Genomic DNA, 27,542 nt, shown 5'->3' with positions numbered 1-27,542 from the left:
AAAAACACAAAAGACGACCCCTACAAAAACACAATAAAGATCAAGCATGGGAGTCCGAGGCTGACAGCCCAGTGGCCGCGTCCGTGGGGCGTCCCTTGGCTGCCGCTGGGGAAAATGTGCCAGCGTTCCTTCCGCGGGTGCAGCGCCTCCACATCCTCCAAGGCACTGTGGGCGGCGGCGGTGAAGTTGGCATCACCAGTGGTGAGCAGGTCAAAGACACAGGACTGGAAATAGATGTCCTTCACTGGCATCTTCTCGTGGCACTGGGCATTGGCAGCCTCCAGTGTGTAGCCCGGCCAGGCCGGTGCCAGTGAGGTGTGAGGCACGCTGTGCCCCAGGATGGCAGACACCTGGCCCTGCCCGTCGTCGATGCGCTCGCTCAGGGGGCAGCCGTTGACACACAGCTGCAGGTCCTGACTTTCCTCGTAGGACATAGCCAGGTCCTCAGGCATGCGGATGGCGAGCGTCAGGTAGCGACCCAGCTGCCGCACGAAGACCGTGGTCCCTATGTAGCGGGCGTGCATCTCCACGTAACGGCCGCTCTCCCTCTCCAAGATTAGCAGACTCTTGGTGTCGCCATCCCCGCCGCTGGTGCTGCCATCCACAAAGGCAGCCGGCAGGTCATCGGTCACAGCTTGGTACACTTTCTGATCTGTACACTCCTTGTGAGCTTTGAAGATGATGGTTATCTGGGGGAAGGAACACACACAAATTGAAACAGGAGGGCAGGGGCAGAGGTGGTGTCGCCCGCCAAGCTGGAGGTGAATGGCCAGAGACAGAATCTCTAAACTCATTCAGCCCACGGGCTCCTGCCTCAGAAATGAAAGGTGTCACTGGTAAGGAAAAAGAAAAAGTCGTATAGGTTTAGAATAAAAATTTGATGCAAATCTGGGGAATGTACATTACAAAAAACTTTTTCTTTACTTTCCTAAAACAGAACTATGTTGCCGTTGGGGTACAGTGATTTTTACTGATAATCTGGTGTCCTGTCTTCTTCCCCAAACAGGTGAGGGGTGGTATGGCTCCGAGAAAAAGACTAAGTCAGGTAGAAACGTCAAGGGATGTAATTAATAATATACCCATCAGAACTTTGATTTCTACAAAGATTCTTCTACAAACTTTCTTACTAACACTCGGGAACAAAGCAGAGTTGAGGGGGGCCATCCCATCCACAGCCACCAATCATGTGCCTCAGCAAAGATTTCTCTAAATCTCTTAATCAAATGTCTCACATGATCGGCTAATCCCTGTGACTTGGAAATCACTTGGCAAATCCAGCTCCCAGGCCCTGGCAGAGAATAAATACCCTCAACCTAGTTACAGCAAATGTTTTCCCCAAACAGCACCAGGCCCTTGAACTTCTTGAATTTTTTCTCGAGCCAACTCTCAATTCTCCTAATTAAGCAGAAAAAACCTGATGCTATAGAAACTTTCCGTGTGTAAACCCATTTTCCTTCCTTATTTAGAACAATTACAAGACAACGTAATTGTTCACCTCCAAAATACTCCATATCCTCTGGTACACGTGGTGGAAGGGAAGAGGACTGAAGACAGACGGGGCCTTCTGGGTCACACAAGGTGGGAAGTAAGAACATTTTGAGATTTGTTGTTGTCAGGAACTGAAGTAATGGCTTTTCTTTCTTCTTAAAGGAAAAAAAAAAGTACTGGTCAAGGAAGAAGGTAGGCCACTCTACAGATTTCCCTGGATAGAGGAAACCTACCTCCTGCAAGGGAACTAATCCAAACAATAGACCCTTGTTAAAAAGGCCAGAAAATGCCCTGCCTGCCCCCTCCCCACGCCTCTCGACAAGTCCTCAACGCCACCCTCAAGTTTATGTCTGAAGTTTTTTTCCTCATCCAGGCCAGCATTTACTCACACTATTTAATTCCACATGTTCCCACTGGTGTTACTTGACTGGAATTTTCCAGCCATTTCATTTTACTTTAGCCAGTTATAAAGCTAGATCTGAACCAGCTGCACTGTAGCAACTGGTTAAATTCATATCCGTTGTTTGCAGCTGCAACTGAGAGCCAGACAATACACTATGAAAATGCTTGGTTTTCTCTCTTCCTAATTACCCTGACCCACAATTTAATTTCACTACCAGCCTTCTCAGATTTCAACACCTTCTTAACAACCCAAAGGAGGTGTACCAAAGATGACTGCCGGAAATTTGCTGTGCATCCAACCATAGGACCTTCCAGAGTGAATGGGATTTTGAGCGAGCTATCTAATGGGACTATAAAATAGATTTATTTGGTGGCTCTAAAGACAGTTTGACGAGTGTTTTTAGGGCAAGCTAGGATCCCTTGGAGGTGAAAAGATTAATTCAAGTAAATTCTGCACCTGAAAGAGTTGAAAGCTAATACAGATGGCTCCAATAAGGGTGAGTAAGACTTTTCATATAATGATTGTCTTCATTTTCAACTGGAGCATTCACATTCAAAGACTCTCTTTCTAGGCTAAGAAACCTCAAATTTAAACTAGATTAAAATTATTTGCAAGAATTAAGTACTTTTTTGTTCATCTCAGGAATAACAACGAGGAATTAGTTTTGTTGAGACAGTAAAACAGATCCATTTTCAAACTAGTTCCCAAACAGGCAAGCCAGCCTAGTGTATTCACTAAGCACACCAATTCCAACTCAGGAGTCATTTCAAACACCTCATGCATTACTGTCCTCTGCTAGGCCTGTGCCACTAACCCCCATACCTCCAGAAGATTAAATAACACTCAAAGCTTGACTTCTGCACCAGGATCTACACTGACCAAAGATCCCAGTTTACTTAACAGATTTTTGTCCAGTTTTCTAGGAGTCATTTTCTCCTTGAGACAGTGAAGCTGGTATTAATTTGTCTCTCTTCTAACTGAACTGATTCTCACACAGAGCAAATAAACGTACAGAATTAGCCTGTGCATCAAAATACTGAGGGTGATAATGGATCTATCTCCAACCACGGAGATAGATGAGTTGTCCTCTAGTCTGAGTGTGTAGTGAAGAGGAATCTAGAGGTACAATCAACGAAGGTGTAAAAAACACTAGGCAACTGTTGCACCTGACTTAACATTTTGTAATTTTAATTTCGTTCCTCATACAATTATAACTCAAGCTTTTAAAAAAGGCATTCAAGCCAGCTGGGGCCAGAAATTTTTTCAGAAAAACCAAACTTGTTCATTCTTATTAAGGTTTAAAAAAAAATTTTTTTTTTGGAAATTCCAAGTTTTTTTCTATTTAAGCTCTAATAGCAAAACAGGATATTCAAAACTGTATTGTAATGCTTTCAAGCAGGTAATTTAGAAACATCAGCCATGCCGCTTACTTTCCCCTTCCGTGAACTGATCCATATGCTGTAATAACTCATTTTGGCACATCTCTTTTCTGCCACACCATTTATTATTAATGGATGGCATTTCTGTGCATTTAAAACATCAATGCCTTTTGTTAAACCTTTCCCACCAAGTCCCTCTCAACCCCTACCTCAGACAAACTACTCTAGTTCTCCTCATTCATTTTTAATGCTTCACTCCCTGAGAACTTTACCACCCACACAAGGTCTATTAGGAAGACACAGATACCAGCTACAAATCAACCTTTCCACATGTGATAGAAGGATATGAGGTCTGTTGTGAAGAATCAAAATTTAGAGGCATCTGCCACTCCTTTTCACCATGAAAAGAAAATGCATTAAGGAAAACAAGGTAGCCAAGGGCGGAAAACCCAGGCACTGCTTTGCCAAGAGACAGACCTGGCCTCCCTAGGCTTGGCAGCTTTGCAAAGTGCTGGGCACAGGTTTTCAAACAGTAGATTCCCCGAACTCTGTACACTTAACTACTTGTGCTTCCTGTATTTTGGAAGAAACAATTACCAGTGTGTAGTCAGACTACTTGGTGCTGCATGTGCAGGACCGCACCAGGTTTGATATGAACCTGAGGATTCACCAGAATCCTTCAATTCTAGAACAGGACTCCCAGATCAAGGGACTCAGCTGTTGGATTAAAATGGGCCAACAAAGTAACCTGAAATAGTCACAGAAATTAGTAGAAAGAGAGGGAAACACAATTTTGGTAAGTACCTGGTTAAAATTCTGCTTGAGGTAAAGGAAGCTAAAACAAATTCTATTTCATATAATTAGCTGACATGTCTACTGCATCAAATCCTCTGGGTGCAATTATAGGTTGAAAAAATAGGCACCTCTGGGAGGCTAAGAGAAAACTGCTCACAGCCCCATTTACTCTTACACAGGTCAGTGGCATCCAGCCTCTACATTAAGTCCCCAAATGTGAGCAAAAATAAACTACTCCAGTAAGGGCACATGCTTCCAAAGAGAAAACTCACATGGAATTGTGAATTTTCTGATTACATGGACCAGGAATAAAATAGAAATATCTACTTTTGCCACAGCAATCAGACAAGAAAAAGGAATCATTCCAAATTGGTAACGAATAGGTACAACAGTCACTAATTTGCAGAGGACGTGGATATAGCCTCACCAAAAACCCCATTAGAAGAAATCAGTAAAGTTACAGGACACAAAATAGATATCTGTTGCCTTTTTATACACTACTGAGAAGTTATTAAAGAGTAATTAAGAAAATTACCCCATTTATAATTGCATCAAAATGAACAAAATACCTAGGAACACATTTAACCGACTAGGTGACATACCTCTACTCTGGAAACTACAAAACAACGATGAAAGAAATTTAAGGGACAAATAAATAGATGTACAAATAATTAAGATACACATGCTCATGGCCTGGAAGAATACCATTAAAATGTCCACACTACCCAAAGCAGTCTACAAATTAAATGCAATCTCCATCAAAATGCCAATAGCATTTTTCACCGACTACAATAAATAATCCTAAAGTTTGTATGAAATCCCCAAAGACCCTGGAGAGCTAAAACAATCTTAAGAACAACAAAGCTGGAGGCATCTTAATCCCTGATTTCAAGCTGCAGTACAAAGAGGTAGTAATCAAAACAGTAAGGTACTGGCACAAAAACAGATACAAATGTATATGGAACAGAATAGCCCAGAAAGAAACTCGTGCTTATATGGTCCATTAATCTGTGACAAAGGAGAACAAGAACATACAATGGAGAAAAAAGTCTCTCCAGTAAATGGTGTTGGGAAAAATAGACCGTTTTCTTACACTATAAAGGTAAAATCAAAATGGATTAAAGACCTAAATGTGAGACTGGAAACGATAAAACTCTTTTAGAAGAAAACCCAGACAGTAAACTCTTGAACATTAGACTTACCAACAATTTTCTCTGTATGTCTTCTCAGGCAAGGAAAACAAAAGCAAAAATAAACTATTGGGACTACATCAAACTAAAAAGGTTTTGCATAGTGAAGGAAACCAACAAAAAGGCAATCCACTGAGAGGAAGAAGGAATTTGCAAATGATGTACCTGGTAAGAGAATAATTTTCAAGATATATAAAGGACACCAAAATAAATCCAATTAAAAAATGGGCAGAGGAAAGGATTTAAAAATACAGATTCAAAGGGGGTACATGCACCCCGATGCTGATAGCATCATTATCGACAACAGTCAAACTATGGGAACAACCCAAGTGTCCATCGACCAATGAATGGATAAAGAAGATGTAGTATGTATGTGTACATTGGATTACTCAGCCAACAAGAAATGAAATCTTGCCATCTGCAGCAACATGGATAGAGCTGGAATGTGTTATGCTAAGCAAAATAAGTCAGAGGAAAACAAATATATGATTTCACTCATACATGGAATTTAAGAAAAACTGATGAATGTGTGGGAAGGGAGAAAAAAAAAAGAGGAGAAGGGGGAGGGAAACCCTAAGAAAGTCCTAACAACAGAGAATAGAATGAGGGTTAACAGAAGGAGGTGGGTGGTGGACAAGGTAGACAGATGATGGGTATTTATTTGTCAAAGAGCACACAAACACAAGCAAGGCGAGAGGGAGGAGCAGTCTCCCTGTCTAGCAAGGAGCCCGATGAGGGACTTGATCCCAGGACCCTGGGATCATGACCTGAGCCAAAAGTAGACACTTAACCCACTGAGCCATTCACGTGTCCCCAGATGATGCATATTACGGATGGTACTTGTGATGAGCACTGGTGTTATATGTAAATGATAAATTACTGAATTCTACTCCTAAAACCAGTATTACACTCCATGTTAACTAACTAGAACTTAAATAAAAATCTGGAAGAAAATATATAGGCAGAGGACCTGAATAGGTATTTTTCCAGAGAAGACCTACAGATGGCCAACAGACACGTGGAAAGATGTTCAATATCACTAATCATCTGGTAAATGCAAATCAAAACCACAATGAGCGATTACCTCACACCGGTCAGAAGGGCTAGTATCAAAAAGACAAGAGATAACAAGTACTGGTGAGAATGTAAAGGAAACTGTTGGTGGGAATGTGAACTGGAGCAGCCACTTTACAGAGCCACCATGGAAAGCAGCATGGAAGTTCCTCCAAAAATTAAAAATAGAAACATCACACAACCGAGTAATTCCACTGCTTGGTCTTTTACCCAAAGAAAACAAAAACTAATCCGAAGAGATACATGTATCCCTAGGTTTATCTCAGCGTCATTTACAATCAACAAAATATGGGACCAACCTAGGTGTCTACTGAAGTAGAACGGATAAAGTAGAATGGATAAACACACATAAGGTGTTGCCATTTGCAAGAACATGGAGGGATGTAGAAGGTATTACACTAAGTGAAGTAAATCAGAGAAAGAGGTACCATATGATTTCATTTATATGTGGAATCTAGAAAACAAACTCAAAATAGACCAAACTGGTGGTGGGTGGGTGGGTGGGTGGGTGGATGGATGGGGGAAAGAGATAAAGGGGATTAAGAAGTACAAACTTCCAGTTATAAAATAACTGCTGGAGATGAGAAGTAAACAAAGGCAATACAGTCAGTAAGACTGTAACAACACTGTATAGTTACGAACAGTGATTACACTTACTGTGATGAGCATTTTTTAATGTATGGAATTACTGAATCACTATGTTGTACACCTGAAACTAATGTAATATTGAGAAGAATACTTGAATTAAAAAACAGCATTTATATATATACAGAGAGAGAGAATTACATTAACAGCATTCACACACACACACACACACACACACAGGATTTAGGGAAAATGTTCAGACGGTTACTAACATTTTTGTAAAATGTAATTTTACAATTAAGACTTAACGTATATATCAAGTATCCACCGACAGGAAGGCTGAACTTCAGACCTAGAAGAGTTTATTTTGTTAAATGCTAACACAAAGATAGTACATGTGTCAAAGGGGAAGGCAGCAGATGAAACATCTTACCCTAGATTCCTCTTCAGGCTGGAATGAGTGCTTAAGGGTCTGCTACCTTCAAAAGACATCTCAAATTAGGTCGCTCTACCCTCAGAATCTCTTTGCACAGAGCTCTGTTCTAGGAGCACTTCCAGGATTCCAGAGAAAGGGAATGGATCAGCCTTATTTATTCCTCAGTGTTGCCCCAGGTAATACATGCAGGAACAAGGGCTGCCTTGGCTGCTGGAGGGCTTCTTGGCAGCAGTCAGAGAAAGAAGAAACCAAAGCAGAGGCGAAGGACACCCACAGCTGAGGCAGCTAGGGTGGTCCAGGGGAGAAGCATTAAGCTCAGGGGCTGGAAAGAATATGCAAGAGGGAAAGGGAAGCAGGCCCAGGGAGGATACATGAAAGAGGCACAAAAATGTCGACTTCCAAAGAGTAATTTCTGTACACTTAAAGCAAGGAAGGCTGGAAGTATAAATAGGCTCCGAGACAGCGAAATTGGGCCCGCTTCCTTGTACACACCAGAGCCATGCTGCGCTGGGCATGAGGAGGAAGGGCCTGGAGTCCTCAAGTCTTAGCCACTCGGAGGACTCAACATGGAACGTGTTTGCTGTGTTCAGACTTCGTGTTATAAGGAGGCCAGCAAGTACAGGAGGGACTCCCGAAACTTCCAGATGGGAAGTTGGGCATGTGTGGACAGTATTCTGGGCCTCAGCTGTCACTGTACTTCAGACCAGAGGCCACAAATATGGGGAAAGGTGAGAGCCAGGGCTGGAGGCAGTGACTGCCCCAGCACATTCTGCCTTCAGGGAATCTCCCTTCTGGGGGTGGAGTGGTCAGGGCTACAGATCCTGAGGCCCTAGAAGGGGACCCCTTGCAAACGGCTCTAGGCCTTGGTTCAGCACAGCTGTTGCACAAAGCAATGGGGATTATGAAATCATAGCCTCCGATCATTTTTCAGTTTTGAGAGGTGATTTAAAAAGTAAAAGGGCTTGAAGGTCTTTACAGTACAGTCACACTCTACCACTTCTAGGTTCAATTTCAAGTTCCCAGGACTATTAAAAAAAAAAAGAAAAAAAAAAAGGAAAGAAAAGCCCATTCACAAAAGAGGTGGTTAGAGGCGGTGACCCTCTATTTCAAGAAGCCAGTTAACTGAAATGCTACAAAACAATATCCTCTGTCTCCACTGGCCTGAGGCAGGGCGAGAGGAAGGCAGCAAAAGCACAGAAGCGCAGAGGGGGACACACGGACGGACGGACGTACTCTCCCACACCTTTAGATCTAGAGATTAAACCCTGACGCCTACATGTCAGAAGCAAATGCAGAGCAGAAGAGAGCTTAGGGTTTAAATGCCGTCCTATCAATCTGCTCACAGTATACAGACTGTGTTCTAACACTCAAAGAACCCCACCAGAATTAGCCAAACATTCTTTTGGCTCCCACTCTTCAAATAACCAGCTAACTAGGACACAAAGAACGCCTCTTGCCACAGACCCAGTTTCGCCAAAAGCTCCTTCTACAAGCAACAGCGCGGTGTTGTCACTGCAAGCCCGTCTAGTTCAAGTCTGTACCTCGCATGTGTGTTGCTGTTCTTGTTGGTTATCACCTACAAGCTGAGCAGTTTAAAAAGTCCTTACATTACCCCGCCCACGAGAACACAAAATTCAGAACGGTGGAAGAGCAAGTTCTACTGCCGTCAAAACAAACAAAGACGGAATGGGCAAGGTAGATTTTGCCTTGTTCACTACTGTAGGTCACTTGTGACGTGCCACATTCCACACTGGCAGAAACTGTTTGGTTAGCATTAATTGAAGCCAAGAGAAAAGTACCAACTATCCAAGGTTTCCTTCTCGCCCCTTCCTCTCAAAATTCTGACTCACAGAAAATCTGGCAGGGCAGAGAGACACTGGGAAATGCCACAGTGAAAGCAGTTCTCACTCTCAGCTGTGTATCAGACTTGGCCTGTGCCTCTGGTTTCAACTGTGGAGCAGCGAGGCTCTGTTTAGAAGCAGCAGAGGCCCACAGCACAGTGATGGAATCCTGCCTGGCTTGGGCAGGAGTTGGGTTATTTTCATTTACAAATGGGGGATATTTTGAAAAGTCTCCTCCTCCTCCTAAACCACAGCTGGGACAGAGGGAGCGGCACAGTGAAGGATGATTCAAAATACAGAACTCAGTAAATACACAGATATAAACTTTATACAATTTTAAATGGTTTCTACTAACATCTTTAAGTCTCTTCATTCTAGAGAATTAAGATGGTAAAAGATCATTACGCAAAGTATTTGCACGCACACGGACAGCGTGATGATATGCAGCCTATACAGAAAGCACAGGGACGCCTCAGTGGCTCAGTTGGTTAAGCGTCTGCCTTAGGCTCAGCTCAGGTCGTGGTCCCGGGGTCCCGGGATAGAGCCCCACATTGGGCTCCTTGCTCAGAGGGGTGTCTGCTCGCCCACTGTACTCCCCCCAGCCCCCGCTCATGCATGCATGCTCAGCTCACTCTCTCATGCTCTCAAATAAACAAAATCTTAAAAAAAAAAAAAAGACAAATACAGCATAAACAATAATCAAGGTAGGCCCACTTATCTTCTAAAATGATCTTTCACACTTGTGGATATATCGTACAGCTAATAATTTCTCCTCCTTTTTCTGCCTGCCCTTCCCCTCCCTCATACTTGGAAATCCTTTTACCTCCAGAAAATTTGTTGAACCTGTATGAAACAAAGTTGAGTACTTCCTGGGCCTCAAACCTTACATCCAATACAAACAGGAGCTATGCAGGAAATGGAAAAGGGAAAAATAAGAACCTTACCACCTGGAATTATAGCTGACTTCTGCTCTTCCGTTCTTCACAGTTTCAATATTCTTTCTACAATAAGTAAATTCAGGGAGGAGGAGATCACTGACAATATGCTTTCATGGGTTTTAAAAATGAGACAGGACCCAGAAAAATGAATTTAAGAATTGGAGACTCTGACGGTCAAATTCTAGAAAGCTTTTGGTATTAAAGACCAATAACCTTTAAAAAGTGGCAGCCAGGGTTCTAGACCCTGCTGGGAAGACAGAAATCCCAGTGTAAGTGAGGGGCCACCTTGACTGTGGTAAGTGGAAAGGGAGACTGTGCCAAATCCTGGGAGTAAAAACAGTGAACTGTGACCACGAGCAGGGGGACAGTTATGTGCTGGCTACATCAGCCCATCTCTCTAGCCTTTCTTGACATCGGTGACAACTTGCTAAGTAGGAACACTGAGAGCCAGTCTACCAATGTTCTAGAAAGAAACCCTGAAGGGCTAGTTTTACACACAGTGCTCCACTGACTGCTGCAGGTTTGTTCTGTGCTTCGACTGAGAGGGAGACAGATCCCCCCTGTATCTCCCTCCCCGGTTCCTCACCCCCACAGGGGGCCCTGTGACACGCAGTGGGTTCCAATGCAATGCTGAGTTAATCGTACGTTTTTATCAGAGAAAAGGCTACACTGAGCAGGAAGCTACAACTGCAAACTTCTTCCCCATCCGTTCCCCAATATGCCTCAATCGGTCCCTCTCTTTCTGTTTGGTAACCATTTTTGCAAAAATGAAGACCAAGATAAGGAGCTATTATAAAGAGATGGCAAGAATTTCCTATGTAACAGATACTCATAACAAAAGAAAGAGCAATTTTAGCCATTAAAAGTTAGGGGCGCCTGGGTGGCTCAGTGGGTTAAAGCCTCTGTCTTTGGCTCAGGTCATGATCCCGGGGTCCTGGGATCGAGCCCCGCATCGGGATCTCTGCTCAGCGGGGAGCCTGCTTCCTCCTCTCTCTCTGCCTCTCTACCTACTTGTGATCTCTATCTGTCAAATGAATAAATAAAAAAATCTTAAAAAAAAAAAGTTAGTAGCAATGGATCTGCAAGAAAGTTTGTGATCTCTGGAAAGGGCTTTTTTAAAGATTTTATTTATTTATTTGACAGATCACAAGTAGGCAGAGTGGCAGGCAGAGAGAGGAGGAAGCAGGCTCCCTGCTGAGCAGAGAGCCCAATGTAGGGCTCGATCCCAGGACCCTGGGATCATGACCTGAGCCAAAGGCAGAGGCTTAACCCACTGAGCCACCCAGACGCCCCAGGTCTCTATAATTTTAAGGAAAACACCACTGCCCTGTCTGTAACAATGCAACATCCTAGAACAGTGTCCACAGATGCACAATACAATCCTGCCGCTGGAGTATGAGGCACTGTCTTTAGTTGATAAAAATAAGAATGATCACTATTGTGTAGCTCAGACTTTCTCTATAAAGATAATAAAAAACATAGTGGGGGGACAAACACTTGGCCACAAAGAAGATGCACTCGGCCTGGGGTTTAAAGAGGATGGTTTCTCTAACCTTGATCCAGAAATTGCTTAAAATGACAGTTGAAAGCCTTTGAAATGCAGGCATGCCCGGCTTTTCCCTCTTCTCCAATAGAGAATGGGTCCAGAACACTAGTTAACAAGCCTGTATACCGCTGTGAACAGCAGCTACAAGCGAAGGGGCATCAGAAAAGAGGGGAGGACTCAACTCAGGCTCTAGGACCCCAGAAAGGAGGATGTCTTGCTGTGAGGGAACACCTTGGGTTACACAGTGTGAAGGAAGGAGAGAGAAAGCAAGAACAAACCGAACAATCTAAGTCTTCCTTAGATGATCTCTACTATCATCAACCAGTCCAAGTTTTCAGACATTTCCCAGAAAGTAGCTGGAATCTGGGATTGAGGGATAATTATAATAATTTTCAGGCCATTTCCCAGAAAGTAGCTGGAAACTGGGACTGAGGGACTTTGAAAAATAGATAACTGCCGGGCCTGGCCCTCTTCCCACGCTTTGGATAGGCACTGGTGCTACTGCCCATGGGATTACCAGGAGCTGGAAGCCCGGAGCCATAGCAGTAACATGCCAAGCGTGCTGGAGCGCTTACCCACCTGGCCTGCAGTCACCTGGCCTGGTGAAGACAACATACCTCTTTCCCAAATGCAAACACTTTAAGGTAAACCATTTTTCTCACTCAAGGAGGAAGTATGGAAATTTCTGTAGCAGATCTATAAAGGAACCTGCTGTCAACCCCCCACCTCCCCTTCTCCTCGTAATTTTGTTTTACTGAGATTGAAGGACAGGATGACAAAGCTGGAGTGATGGAAAAGGACACGATTACATTGAAACAGAAAAATAAACCAAAGGTATCCAAAGCACTTGTAAAAAGTAAGTTTGAAAAGTATTCCCATTGTTTAGGTGTACAGTAAATGCATTCTTGAAATTTTTTTGGAAAAGGAATCACTTTAAATGTACCCGAGAGACTGGTAATCTTAATACCCACTGCTAGGAACATATCTGTAAAGTACAGAATCTTATCAGAGAATTCACCGCAAAATCACTTTCCGTAGCCATGGCATACACAAATCCTTAGGGTGCACCTGAAGAGAAACAGACACACAGGAGACGAAGGGGCTGGCAAAGGGACTGTGCAAGAGGTGGAACAGGAGATAACCATCTGCACAGGTGATCTAGCCTAGTTACTGGTCTGAGGCCCAGGGGAGGTAGGTACACATGTCCTCTTTGGAACCTAAAAAGTTTCCTCCTCCCCGCAAAATAAAAACTGCTTTTCTTTTTCCTATTTAGCCAACTCTGCCAGTTCTAAGCCTGTCCCTCTCGTCTCTCCTCTCCAGGGCCTGCAGGCCTTCAGCTGTTGCTCACAGCCAAAGGTGAGGGAGATGGCCCGGAGCTGGTGTGGATCTCAGTTGAGACGGGCAGGTGTGCCAGAAAGCCCCGCAGCCGCTGAGGTGGAGACAGAAAGCTAGCCCTGGCCTCCCCTTTAGGAGCACACCTCCTGGCAAAGTGGCAACCGCATAAGACTCCTCTGAAGAGAGGGAGACAGGCGTGGGATAGGGGGCGGTGGGGGGCTGAGGGGGTGGTGGGGTGTGTGTGTGTGTGTGTGTGTGTGGCTAAAAGCACAAATGGCCTTCCGGAAGTATACCTGTAGCGCCACACTAAGGTTCCCAGGGCAGGGGGACAGAGAGGAGATGGGGGGGGGGGCGGCGGGAAAGCTAAGGCCACAGCACCGAGTGCCGCAGGTCTAGCTGCCCTAAACTCACTGCCTGCTCTGTGGATGAAGGAAAAGGCTTAACTAAGAAATGGCCCCTTGAATACAGAGGACTTCACTTTCTTTTATTCAGTTTAGATCTTTTTCCCCTCACCTTTTGTCTTTTTGTGATGAGAGAAAGGTACTTAAGGGCAGTTAGGGATCACAAAGAGGACCCCAAGACTGCTTGCTCAAGAAGCCACGTTCCCAGGACTGAGGTACTGTCTTAAGAACTTCACTGCGCCTCAAACCCTGGCTCAGTGACTTAGTTCAGTGCTGAACGTATTGAAATGAGTAAGAGCTTACAGACGACAATTTCAGCAGCATAGCTGACCAACGTCTACCACAGCACTGGTCAGCTTTTCCAGCTAGTGACACCAGCACACAGGTCATTAAAAATGTCTGACCCCAAGGATGATACGGTATCTGTCGAGTGCAGTGCTAACTTACCAAGTAGCTGGTCTATGTACGTGTTTGTGGGCTCAGTCGAGCGGAGACCTGTACAAAAAAATCTTCTGAAAGGTTTTTTTTTTTTTAAGTATTGCAGTAGACATTAAAAAAAAAAATCAGATCTTTTTGGGAACTTCCAATGTATTTTTTGCCTCAGTGTTATTTTTATTACCATCATTTTTTCATTGCTTAGAATTTTTTAAAAGATTTCATTTTGGCCCTGGGTAGATAAAAGGAAATTGCACTGCAAAATTTTAGGCCTTTAGTTGTGCTTCACCAGCACAGTTCACATCAGCACTGAGATACGTCTTTGGCAGTAACTTTCCAGATGCTTTTGGGAGCTTTTGAGAGAGCTGCAAAAAACAGAAGGAAAAAAACCCCACAACTATCAGAGGCAGGTGAAGCCATAGAGTCATGAGCTCCTGAACAGCATGGTCACCAGATGTGGGAATTACTTTTCAATAGTGCACTTAAAGACCAAGTATTCTCATTGTCTGCTGGAATTTAAGTCAAGAGGACAGCTTGCCTCCCACATCCCTTTTGGAAAGGGCAAAACTTTTGATCCTTATCAAACTGTGGGAGAAAACGAAGCTGTACTTCTTATTCATTTGCTAAAAACGATGGCAGACCCGATCACAAATGAAATGGATCCCCACCTAAAGTACTTCAGTGTCAACTGTTCCATTTATAGAATATCGATACTCAAAAAAGGTAACTAGTTGTCCCAATTAATTCCAAAACGATCACTAAAAAGTACAGAATTTTGAAAGGCTAATTAACAAGTAGAAGTGACACACAATTGGATGGAAGGCACGGAAAATTAAAGGCTTGAGTATTTCCCCATGCACAAAGCACCTGCTACTCTCCAAAGTACCGCTGACAGCCCTCCAAGCCCTCAGTTACCTACACCATCAACGACGACGACTTTCTCCATTCCCAACAGAACTGCTTTTTTGATTTTTTGGTCTCACGTTTTCCCTAAAGGCTATTCCCAGGTTTTATGCCCTAAGACGCTGCAGCAATGATGGATTTTTGGCCATAGTTTGTCTTATAACTTCATAATTGTGTAACTTTCTACCATAACTTACAGCCAACACATATTTTAACATACAGATAGGAAAAATTATTTACATACTTATAAAAACCAGTGGAAGAAAGGTTTATATGAGATGTAGGATTTGGAAAGGCAAGCCAGGGCTTTTACTGGGAGCTGAAGTGTAAACATTTTTTAGTTCCCCTAGATGTCTGGACTAATGTAACAGACTTCTTTGTTCCGAGCAACGACTTCTAATCTTAGATTTGTGAGACCCCTGGGTGTCTCTAGGTATCTCTGGAGGTGCTATAAAATTACCTCCTCAAAATGCCAAGTAAAATAATTCAAATTCACTTAAAAAACATGCCACCCATGTTTGGAGGCAAGGGAGGGTGTTCTGGAATCAAAAGAACAGTCATAAATATTACTAAAGCTTGATCCTTGTCAATTACATTTTAGTCTAAACCAACTGATGAATAAAGGAAATTGAGCAAGATGAAACAGTTCTGTGTGATTTTTGTGATTTGGGAAGACTGGGAAGGAGCTGGTTACTTGGGACAGTCTTTCTTCTGGAAAACCTTTTCTGACCTCTACATTTACTTACTAATGCCTGAATTAGCACTCACTGGCAACTGGGAACCTTGTTCCCAGCTCTTCACCCACTTGCACTGACACTGGTGCCTTAAAGTTGGTTTAAATGAACTCTATTAGGTATCAGTTTCTTTAAAACAAACAAACATACAAACAAGAATACAGACAGGCAGGGTTAGCTGAACTTACTTTTGTCAGTTTTCCCCCCGACTTCTTCATTAAATTGTTTTCCTGAGATTAGATACACGTTATACATCACTGCTCCACAATACCCAATTCTAAAATTGCTTAGTCATGACAAGGTTAATAACGAAAATACTCTGGGTTTGCCACTAGGAAGCTGGCCTATAGCCATTGTATTTTTACTACAGTTTCCAAATTTCCAATAAATTATGTTTCCTGATGGGCTATTGCCCCAGGTCTCAGAGCTTTCTCCAAACACCCAAGTGCGTCATCAGAAAAGTCAGAATATGGATTTAGAAACCAAAGTGACAAGAGTCACACCCAAAAAAGACATCACAGAAAAAAAAGTATAAATTTTCCCCTTAAACCAACTTGTTTTTTCACAGCAACTCAACTTGTGTTTAATTTTCCGTATCACTGCTTAAACTTAGACCCACATTTTACATAAGCCCTAAGATTCCAGTGAGAAATCTTTTACTAAATAATTTTCATTTAATCCTCCATTCACCCTGTTAACTGTTTGCCAAAAACAAGAAAAAGTTCCTTTTAAACTAGGTCTTCTGTATCATACTTCAAGAATTGTCCAAAGGAAAAAAAAATTGTCTTAAGAATCAAACACCTTCAAGTTACAAGTCAGAAGGAAAAAAGTATACTTACTTTATTTGTAGCAGTAGCACTGGATCCAGGGACCACAGGCACATTAGTCACTTGAACTGAAAGATAATTATTATCTATGAGTGGCCAGGCTCCTTCCACTTTGCACGTCTGAAAATGATCCTTGAAAGTTCTAAGGTGAGGATCTCCGAACAAGCCACAAAAAAGGTAACCAGGAGGGTTCAGATCCCCTCCCCCGTGTTCTCTGGCTCCTGCGTGGCTGTGATAGTTACAAGGGTCATGGGTCACTTCAGGGTTGGTAGAGGATGTGGGTCCGTCCTTAGAACAATTCCTCTGGCTCATGAGGTCACTGATACCCAACACAGCAGAATGGTATACCAGGTTACCACGGCAGGCTTTTGAAGTTCGCTGGGTGCAGCCAGCATAGGCACGCAGAGCCTTGCAAAACTCAGAGTCAAAGCCGTCAATGGCAGAGTTCAGGTGCGAAGTCAGGGCCACAAAGTCCGTGGTACATTTCTGGATTCGACATTGGGCCGGCTGTTGGCAGTCACCTATAAGAAAGAAGATAAGACCCAACATTTTTTTGAATGCTTTGCAACTTCCTGAGCTTCATGGGAAAATGACATCCTCCTTTGGAAACCGTTTGTTCCATTTCGTATCCTCCTATTTTAAGAAGGCCTTCAGAAATAGGGTTGCATTGTGAGAGGTTGCATCTCTCACAAATTCAGCCACCGGGAAAAACTGCATGCAATCAGTTACCTTAAAACTTGAAATCATGAGCTGTTGTGAGTGAACACGAGTCTGGCCCAGTATTCTTACATGAAAATTATAAGGGAATGGCTAAATGGAGTACCTTTTCACCCCTGCTATTGTTCACAGATTTTGAGAAAGATTCCTTTGCTCTAAGGCCAAGCCAAAGATGTGAACTTTGTTTTGATTTTGGAAAGGGCATAAGTCATTTGCTTTGGAAAGCATAGCGTCTATGCACAAAACCACAATTAAGGCTCCACGCCTCAGGTTGGGACCCCTAAATTATAGCATGATTAGTTAAAACCCCTTTACCTGACTCTAGTACAGCTACAGGGTAACAAGAAAAAATCCAGGTACTAAGTTATTCTGTATTTCCTTAGGGGTGTCTATTAAGGAACTGTACATAAACTGACAATCTCCTGGGTGCTATGAAATCTGTTTTCTTAAAAAAATAGAGTGACTCATTGGATCAAGCTGTGTATTTACTTCTCCCTTAACATCCATCACTACTGGGTCCCAGATCACAAGCAGGTCATCAGGAAAGGTACACTAAATCAAAAAGGACACCAGATTGAAATTATACTGCAAGGACAGCTGATTCCACCAACTGTTTTATTAGAAAGAGAACCAGGGGGGCGCCTGGGTGGCTCAGTGGGTTAAAGCCTCTGCCTTCGGATCAGGTCATGACCCCAGAGTCCCGGGATCCAGCCACACATAGGGCTCTCTGCTCAGCAGGGAGCCTGCTTCTTCCTCTCTCTCTCTCTCTCTCTCTCTCTACTTGTGATCTCTGTCTGTCAAATAAATAAATAAAATCTAAAAATAAAAAAAGGAAAGAGAACCAGGGAACTACAGCACACAGAATTCTTAGAGAATATATAAATGACTTCTTTCCTTAAGTCAACAGTTCAGATACACCTAATGATTAAAGCAAAGCTAAAATAAAAAAAAAAAAAAAAAAAACAACCCAACTCCAACTGCCTTACTTTTTAAAAAAGTCAATTTTCAAATTATGTTTTGCCACTAGCTCCTCATATAAAAAAATTAAGAGGCGCCTGGGTGGCTCAGCTGGTTGAACACCCAACTCTTGATTTCAGCTCAGGTGAGGATCTCACCATCTTGGGATTGAGCTCCATGCCCAGCTCACTGTGAAGTCTGCTAGTCCCTCTTCCTCTGCTCCTCCTGCCTGCCTCCCTCCACCACCTCTGCCCCACCACATGCACACACTCTCTCTCAAAAAAAATAAAATCTTTTTAAAAAAATTAAAAACCTCTCAAAGCATAAAAAGATACAAGAATTGCCAATACTAGGTCAGTTGTGTGCGCCAGTTTTATATTCTGATCCATAAACTGGGAATGCTAGAATTACTGAAAAGGAAAATACTTTTCCTAAACATCCACCTCAAGTTTTATACAAACTAATTTTAACACGTACTTTGTGTTACTTAAACATTCTTTTTAGGTCTCTGAACTGGAGAAACTTTCCATACTTTCAAGTCTTAGACTCCTCAGCTCAGAAATGAGAGGAGGTTGTTTTTGTGATTTGCCCCAGGCATAAAATATTTTATAATTCTTATTCTAGGTGACGGGAAAAAAAGAGTATATATTAAATATGTAATTATTTTAAGATGTGGGCATAAATTTCAGGATAGTATCAAGATTTAGGACTTCAGCTGATGAAGACTTAAAACTAACCCTAGTATCATTTTAGAAAAATACTTTAATCTTTCCAGTATTAAGGTGCTTTTAAACCTGAATGGAATAACCTGTAATCTCTGTTTCTGGCTTGAGTTAAGCAGAAAAGACTGGGGGATGACAACCTCTCAAGCCACCTCTCCCACTGTTTTTACATTTCAAAGACCAAGAAGGGAAAAATGTAGTCTAGATTGAGCTTTAATGTGAGTTAAAAAAAAAAAAAAAAAAATTACTGTTTTGGCGCTATGGACTTACAGCTATCACTAAATCACATTAAAAAAAAAATCACAAAAACACCTTCATGTGTTTGGCCTATCTCATGTTGGCTCATTCTAGAGTTGACAAAAGCAGCTCCTATATTTACAGAATTCTTCTCTCCAAAGTAGATCAAGTCCTTTTCAACCGTTTGACTTAAAAAACCAAAACCAACCAACAACCTCAAAGGCATTAAAGCCATTTTACATATTGGAAAAATCAAGACAAAGGGATATTAAAAGCCTTGTCGTGGCTGGATCATAAATAGCTAGAACAAAGTCCAGGATAAAGTGCCTTTCCTCAAATCTTTTCCTTCCTCAGGTCACAAATGCTCTAAATTCCTGACTCTCACAACAATAGCTGATAACTTAAAGAAAAGACAACTCTTCTATTATTTTTTTTTCTTCTTAAATAAGATTTCACAGCAAGTAGAAAGCAAGGAAATAAAAACTGGGCCAAGATCAGTCAGTAAGAACAGCTCCTAGACTATGAATAAATGACAGGACAGGAACTTTCCGCTAAACTTGCAATGCCTATTTGTTCTTTTTATGGTCTATAAAATCTATCCGAGCATACATTTACTTATAATTATTTTAAATAGTCATAAAATATCCAAAGTAAGAAGAGCATGAGATGCAGATGTAACTGTTTGGAAGAGAAGTAGAATATAGATTCCCACCTCCTTTTCCTTCCTTGTCCTCCTCCCCTCTCCCTTTTTCCCAGCAGGCAGGTGCCAGTTCTTTTGAGAAATGTCACATCAAACAGAACTCCTTGTGTTCTTTCGCGTGGGATGCGCTTTCCGACAGCCTTTTCAAATAGAGATGGTGGGAAAAGAGGAGGACAAACTAGAGAGTGCATCTGGGTCAGCAGTTTCGGTCCATCACAGGCTCCTGTATAATGACTAATTCGCAGCATACACCCAGAAATATCCAGGCTTCATGAATTTATAATGACAGCGCACACTTTGCCTGTTACAGGCGGTAAAGTAAGCTTCCTGTCAAGATGCCAAGACAATGCAGAGCAGAAACAATCTCAAGGATGTAGCCAACAAAGCCATGAAGAGTATGAGTAAGCAAGTAACTCCCATATTGCATCTCCATTCAGGAATTGTAGGGATTTGCTTAAAGTGGATGTGGGGTGGGGGGGAATGAAAGGACTTTTTTTATTTCCTAGGGCAGAAAACAAAATCTGCTGTTACAGATGTCTCCATTTTTCAAGTCAGATGATCAATGATTGGTGTGATAGTGTTTTCATTCCAGTTAATGAAAGTGCTAAAGGATTTGTGGGTCTACAGCTTTCGTTAATGATTCAAAGATCTCACCATTCAAGACCATTTCCTTGAGGCCAGGACTGCACGAGTGAATGTGCAGCACAATCACCAGTTTATAATAAAAAAGATATGCTGAAGCTGAATTAAGTGAAACGCAGGGCCATATGGGGTGCTGAGGCAAATTATAATGGATCCGGGCATAAAACATATGGTAGCCCATCTGCAAAGAGCACTCCACTAGGCTCTCTGAAGAGAAACAATCTTTGCATTTCAATACCAACACTCTTCAAAGAAATCTTTCAAAAAAGGAGCCTTTTTTAACCAAATTAATCATTCCACCCCAACAAGCTGTCCACAGGTATCACTCACCATGGAAACTCTAGGTAGAATCCAATGGTGACTTTAGTGAAGACCCACGAAGATACTGAGAGGAGTTTCACATCCCAAGTTCTTGAAATAAGGCAGCTTACATTAAACATTGTAACAACTTAAGTTTTTCATTACTGGCCAGAAAAGAAATTTTCAAGGACCACATCCCAATTTTGTCTTAGAACCCTCTGACAAGGAAGGGAAACAATATCCAAGCAGTCATGAGGGACACACAGTCCTAAAGAATACTTCAATTTCCATTTCAAGAAACATACACTTTGACATTAAGAAGACAGATTCTTCACACAAAACACTCCTGAATGTAGCTTTTGACACATGATTAAAAATTTCCATGTGACCATAAACAGGTTGACATTACTAAGATTCTAAAGTCACTCATTTAAAACCTTAATCACTGTAAGGTTTATCACTTACTATCACTTACTTAATCACTTACTATCACACCCTATGTTTCCCCAAGTGAGTGTTAAAACGCAGCTGTTCCATCACAATGCAAAGTTAGGAAAAGTAAATTAAGTCTCCTCGAATGCCACATTTTTTCCCCATTACTTAAAATACCTCCCAGATTTTTAGCAAGGCTGCTATGACTTAATAAATAAATACAACTCCACACAGTTGGGAGGCATTACAGTTCAGGATTCTCCAGATCAGAGCGCGTTGAGATTGCGGTCATAAAATACAGGACAAAAAAAGTCTCCAAGAAAAACTTATCTCATGCTCTAGTTGTTCTCAAAACAGAATTTATCTTTCAGTCTGACACTAAATAAATTCTTTAGACAAACTCCTAGACGTGGTCCTTACCTATAAAGAACGTCCTAAATATCCCCCCCCCCCGGCTTTATTGAGATACAGCTCACATAGAACATTGTGTTAATGCAACTTATTTCACAAGAAAAATAAGTACCACCTGCTAGAAGGCTCGTCTGCAGGCCTACTTCGGTAAGAACAGACAACTCACTCTTGCTTCTACAGGGGAAGCGCCGACCTCCAGAAAGCCTTGTGAGATCTGTCAACCCCTCCTGGAACCCGAAAACACGCGGCGAGCCACAAAGCACTAGTTTCCCCAAAGAGGGTGAAAGCTGAATTAAAAGCAGCTTTCGCAAATACGAAACAAATTCCTGTTTTAAAAAGTTACTTCGAGATTAACCCCCAGGTTTTCAAATTCCGGTGAAAATCTCTACACGTGAGGCGATTTCTCCCCCTCATCGCCACCCCCAATTCCAGAGAAGCAGCACAAGGCTCCCTGTCTCCCCTCGAAGGGGGCGGCGGCGGCGGAAACCTGATCCCAGCCTGACTTTCAGTAAACACCAAGACAGTGAGCAATAAAGCACCCGGAACATTTGTCCCGGGGGCTCAGCCCCCGCCGCCCCCGCGCTCTAAATCTTTGATAAGCGGCTGTTGGGAAGGAGATTTACCAACGGTCCCAGTCGAAGGCGGGGAAACTGGAGGGAGGGAAAGAGGCCTCTCCACTGCGCCCTGGGCGCGCCGCTCAACCCCGCGGGTGTGTCCTGCCGCTGCGCCCCGAGCCCGGCAAAGGTGCAGGTCTGGAGCCCGTGAGGCCTCTCCTGTCTCGCCACGCCACGCCGCCCTTCTGCCCCAACGTGTGCCTTCAGGACCGGGGTGTTTGGGAACAAAGCACTCGGCCCTGGGCTGGCTCCCCTCGCGCGCGCGCCTCATACCTGCGTGGAGCAGCCCGAGGCTGAGAAGTAGCAGCAGCAGCAACGCCAGGGGCGGCGGGTAGAGCTGGGGGGGGCGGCGCTGCTCAGCCCCGGCGGCAGCAGCGGAGGCGGCGGCAGCGGCGCAGGAAGGTGCTGCTCTCAAGCCCATGCCCGTCCATGCAGGTCTCGTGGGCTCTGGCGAGGGCGGCGGCGCGGGCGCCGTGTCGGGTTCGTGCCCGTGGCCGTGGCCGTGGCTGCGGCATGGACTGGGGGACGCTCCTCGCTTCCTCTTCTTCCTCCTTCACGCCCGCGTCGGATACCGGCCGCCGCCACCGCCGCAGCGAAAAGCGCGCCGCGGGCGGAGCGAGGCGGCGGCGGCGGCGGCAACGGGGCGCAGCGGCATCGCGGCAGCCGGAGGCGGCGGGCGGGGCAGAGGGGGCGGGAGAAAAGACACAAAGACGGTGAGCTTAGCGCCGAGCCCGGCCCCAAAAGCGCGGGCGCCCGGGTCCCGGCCAGCGTGGGCTCAGCGGGCGTGGACCCACCGGAGGCGCGCCCAGCCCTAACCAGAAGCCCCTGGCAGCCCGGATATCTCTGCGCGGCGGACCTGCGGTCAATCTCAGCCCCGCACTGCCGCCCCGCCCTCCCTACATTCGCCAATCCACGTCGTCCCCACCCCCCGGCCTAGCCACTCCCTCCCACCCCATTGGCTGTAAGCGCGGGACCTCTGGGCCCAGCCTGCCACTCACAGGACCCAAAGCGCCCGCCCCCCGCACCTCCTCCCGCCTTCAGCGTGCTCATTGTAATTCGAGTTCCGCGTCCGCTGGCTGAGAGTCCGGTCCGCCGCGCCCGGGCTCAACCTCCCTCCTGCTCCCTCCTTTCCCCTTTCCGCGATCTACTGTTTCCTCGTGCCGGACCAGAAACTGCCGACGGCAACTCTCTTGTCGGCGTAACAAAAGCACCCGGCTTTTGACTTCCCTTTAATTAATGTTGATTGGGTTTAACTTCCCCTGAAGGTTTTTTGGGGCGTTGGGGTGTGTGTGTGTGTGTTTTAAATCACCCCCACTCTGTCCCTCCGGCTCCTGCCTGAGAGGAAGTGGGCGCTTTTACCCGGAGCGGTGCGGCAGGTCCCTTCGCAGCCAATCACATCTGCGGAACCGCGTTCCGAGCCTTTTCGGACGTTTTGTAAAGCTAGCACCCAGAGGCGTTGGAAATCCGAACGTGACCTGCGGTCCGGAACAGATCGGATGGGCTGGGAAGGTACCCACCAGCTCCCGGCGGAATTCGCGGGCAGCTGTGCGAGGCTCTGGCGTTATTGTTCCTCTGACATTTCCCTTCCTGAAAGCAACGGGGAGGAGTCTGAGAGTGGGCGAACTTCAACGTGTTCGGTTACAATGTAATTAGATTAATGAGGATAGTGAGTTTTTAATGCAGTGTGGAGTAATTACGCCATCGTTTCTTGTTGCTCGGTGGCTTTTCCACGAATTTTCTTAGTCTATTAGCATATTAATTCAATGGCAGGTCACTTTCTACTTTTGTCACTTGGATAGATCCAAAAATGAGGGGGAAAGACACAATCGTGTGCCAGGAAAAGAGGTTGCCAAATCTTGTCACAGGAAAGCAGGTTGTGAGGTTGATGATAGGTTCCAATTTGTTATCAGTAGGTGTGAAGTGGTATCTAATCTAAAGAATGGCTTCAAAGGTTAGGAGCTACTCTCACTGTCCTTGCCTTTGCCATTCCTCCAAGGGACTCGGGGTTGCCGTTTTAAATTCACTTATACCCAAATTGCAGTTTGCAACCGTACCGGTTCACTATTCATAATCTCTAATTAGCAATTTCGTATCAACCACCGACACGTTAATACTCCACATGTAACAATGTGCTAATCAATGGACTAGGATAATTGAGGGCAACCCTTCGATCACTCCGGCTTACTCATTAGACACATTATGAACTGTACAAACCACTAGGTCCCTAATGAAGGATGTCTATCTATTTTTACTGTAACTTTTCATTACTTACCTATTACATACTATGATGACTCAAGTGGTAAACACACCTTTCACTGCCCAAGATATAATCCAAACCTTGTGTATATCCATAATATGCTTAATAATAGCTTCAGAGTTGCCTGGAGAAATGACTTTTCACAGGCGGAGTTATCTGATAATGATTTTTAGATAGTATTGTGGAGTAAATACTATGAGACCAAAAATTTATTCTCTTGCAATTATTACATGAAATACGTGAACTGAAATTAGTGAAATGCTGGTAAACATCTTTTAAAAGAAACCAAATCTGAGCAGTTTTTCAAAGTATTTTTCTAACAAAGACTAACAATAAGATGTTTCTTTTCCCTTAACCCAAGATTTAATTCGACCCCTATGAAAGAAGCATGCCACTTTATTGATCATACTTCAAAACACATAACCGAAAGTTAAGGATCAAATTCAGTTTAGATGGGGTTTTTTCGCTATCATTACTTTCACTGATTTCTCCCCCTGCCACTTCTCCCCCACCTCCTTATCCTTTTCTTAAACACACAGTGCTCTAAATTATTTTATCAATAGAGGGCATCCTCGAGCCACTACAAATTCTTGTATAGAAATGGAACTGTATTTCAGAGGGAAAACTTCATTTTTTTCTAAGGTGCTTTATTGCTCATCTGTTGTAAAATTTGACAAGCCCAAGATTTATAAGGCTAACAATTCATTTTTTATTACCACATAAGTGTTCAACCTGCTTGAGTAAAATGTTAATTTTCACAATTAAACCGCAAGGTGGTTCCTGTTTTCAAGTCTTTAGGTCAGTTGACATACTCGCAGGGTAAATTCGGACTGTTAGCAAGATCCCGAATGGGCTTGGAAAGCAAGAGCGTGGTGAATGGTCGCTTATAGCGCATCCATTCCTCCAGCTCGAATACCATAAGTTAAGCAGGATTTTAAGATTCTGTAAAGAAAAATCTGGGGATTTTCCTCCCATAAAGTCAATGACTTATAGAAGTCTAACATCTTAATCAGAAAAAAAAAAAATCATGACGTGACAGCTTGCACAACTCACACACCCACCCTATTTCTTGTCACTTGTACTCTTTCTCTCTTCATCTTTGTTTTCAGGAAGGAAAGATGAGACCAGAACAGCACAATTAGAGGACACAGCAAAGCATCCCATGGTATGAACGTGTAAGTGAATAGAATTAAAACACATGCCAGCAACATGAACGGATTCTGAATAAGAATTAGAAGTTTCTTTTCCTGAACCTATACACGCTGTCTTAACTATTCCCCTGTTGATTTATCTCCATTTCCAGACATCTAACACGAGGGGCTCACCTAGGACAGAGGAGCTAGGGAGCTGACCGCGATAACGATTTGTGCAACCCATTCTAGAGTAAGCCCCCCCCCCACCCCCGCCCTGCTCTCTAGTCCAGGGTGACCGCAAAGCGGGGGCTGAAATAGCCCGGAGTCCGACAGCCCAGCAGCAAGCAGCTAGTGGATTGTACTTACATCATTCTTAACCCTTCCGATCCTGCAGGGGGCTTGACGGGATCAGGGGGCCCCCGAGCTCTGGAGCACGCAGGACCTGGGTGTGAGAGAAGACCCCAGAGCCTGGCGTGAGTGCTGCGCCCCCGGAAGGAGGGGGCCCGGGGCGTGAGTGGGGCTCATCACCCGAGAGTACACAGCCGGCGCCCACGATCCCTGCGGGCTCTGCAGCGGATCACACCGCTCAAAGCGGCAGGTGCAAAAAGCATTTGGGAGCCTCTTGCCAGCGCGCGGAGGTAATGCGCTTCCTGTCCATTTATCTCAGGAAACCAGCGCAGCCTTCTCTTCCAAACAAAATTAACCTCTCATTAGCCAGCCACTGACTCCCGAGAAGACCTTAAAAGCTTTACCAGCTCGCTAATGTATTTAGGCTTTTCTTCCAGGCAAACGGGGCCGCGGTGGTGACTGTCATCAGCCCTGGGGGGGTTCCTCTGGGTTCCCCTGGGAGCCAACCGCTTACCTTCCTTCCCGCCCCCGCCCCCAGCCTCAAGTCTAGGAAACTTTGGCCAATCTGGATCCCAGTTTGTGGTACTCCGCAGACCCGACACGCCTGAACGGACTTCACACCACAAGTCGCCAAAACAAGTTCCCACTAGTTTCAAGAGCGCCCCTCATATCAAATACTCAGCTCGCCTATCTTCAAGAAATGGGGAAGGGTACCCTGGAGGTACTTCTATGGACAGCTGTCCCTGGGTCATAGGCACTGTCCTTTACAGCGCCAGCCGTTTACGCAGCAGGGACGGGAAGCAATGATCCGAGGTACGGGGAGTAGTGTCAGCTAGGATCTAGCCGATTCCAGGAGTGGAGAATCAAATGTGGTTCTAGGTCTGCAAGAGAAGCCTTTTGGAGCGCTGGGGTGTTCTCACCCTGGCCTCCCGCCGCCCTGAGGCTGGCAGATTTATACCACACAGGTGGACCAAGACCTAAACAAAACAGTCCGGGCCTCTGCCGCCTGCTCGCCCCCCACGTCCCCCTTGGCCCACCGCAAACTTCGACAAAATAAACAACTCACCACAGGCATTCCCTTGTCTGCAGCGCGACGCTTGCCAGCTGGGAAAATAAGCCGCAAGCCACGCGGCGGGGGCGCAGAGGGAGGGCAGCGCGGCGCCCGCCTCTCTCCCCCAGGTGGGGGCAGCGATACCCAGGGGCAGGACGGAGGCTCCGCCTTGGGGGCCGCTTTCTCGCCTCCCTGACTGCTGAGTGAGCGCCGGGCGAGGGGCTGCGCCCTTCCAGCCAGCGCGATCTCTCGGCCACCCAGGGAAGGGGGCGGGGAGGCAAATCACTCAGTTCCCTCCCGCGTTCTCGAAGTGTCTTTCTCTCGCCTTAGGTCTCAAAGAAGACCAAGCCTAGGGGCCTTCACCCCACCCCCTCCAGCCCCACACCGCCCCCTGTCGGCACTACCCGGATCTTTCCGGCGCCGCCGAAGAGCGGCGGAGACCGGCGTCCCAGAGTCCCAGCCTCCGGGTCCCCGCTCTGCTCTCTCCATGCTCACCGCCTCCTTACCAAGTCCCGCACAAAGAGGCCTTTCACGCTGCCAGCGCCACCCTCCGCGCCGCCCTCCACCCCGCCGCGTTGCCTTTGCCCACCCGCAGGACCAGCCGATTCCCGGTTGGTGATCGTGCCAGCCGTCTTGGGGCAGGCCCGCCGCGGACGCGTGCAGGCTGTTCTCGCTCCGCGCCTTAGCAGAGGCACAGATGGAGTCCCCCGC

General features: G+C 45.0%; 1 protein-coding gene across 1 annotated transcript; it reads right to left on the bottom strand.

Annotated features, from left to right (window-relative positions):
• Window positions 1-26,954, bottom strand: LOC111148297 (repulsive guidance molecule family member b). Its single transcript, XM_022504786.1, has 5 exons — window positions 26,847-26,954; window positions 25,799-25,874; window positions 22,316-22,593; window positions 16,323-16,831; window positions 1-689 (listed from the first exon to the last, which is right to left on the bottom strand). Exons 2-5 carry the CDS (start codon window positions 25,801-25,803, stop codon window positions 21-23), a joined length of 1,461 nt encoding a protein of 486 aa, XP_022360494.1. The 5' UTR covers window positions 25,804-25,874; window positions 26,847-26,954; the 3' UTR covers window positions 1-20.
• Between the last annotated feature and the right edge of the window lie 588 nt (window positions 26,955-27,542).

This window comes from Enhydra lutris, unplaced genomic scaffold (genome assembly GCF_002288905.1).
Source record: "Enhydra lutris kenyoni isolate GAN:26980312 unplaced genomic scaffold, ASM228890v2 scaffoldscaffold19, whole genome shotgun sequence".
Taxonomy (NCBI): domain Eukaryota; kingdom Metazoa; phylum Chordata; class Mammalia; order Carnivora; family Mustelidae; genus Enhydra; species Enhydra lutris.
The sequence above is the reverse complement of the archived record's forward strand: the minus strand, read 5'-3'. Positions and strand labels throughout refer to the sequence as shown.

Coding starts and splice junctions, on each gene's coding strand:
- LOC111148297 (XM_022504786.1), bottom strand. Junction 16,832..22,315: donor CCTCGGGCTGCTCCACGCAG/GTATGAGGCGCG, acceptor TCTTTCTTATAG/GTGACTGCCAACAGCCGGCC. Junction 690..16,322: donor GTGCTACTGCTACAAATAAA/GTAAGTATACTT, acceptor TCCTTCCCCCAG/ATAACCATCATCTTCAAAGC.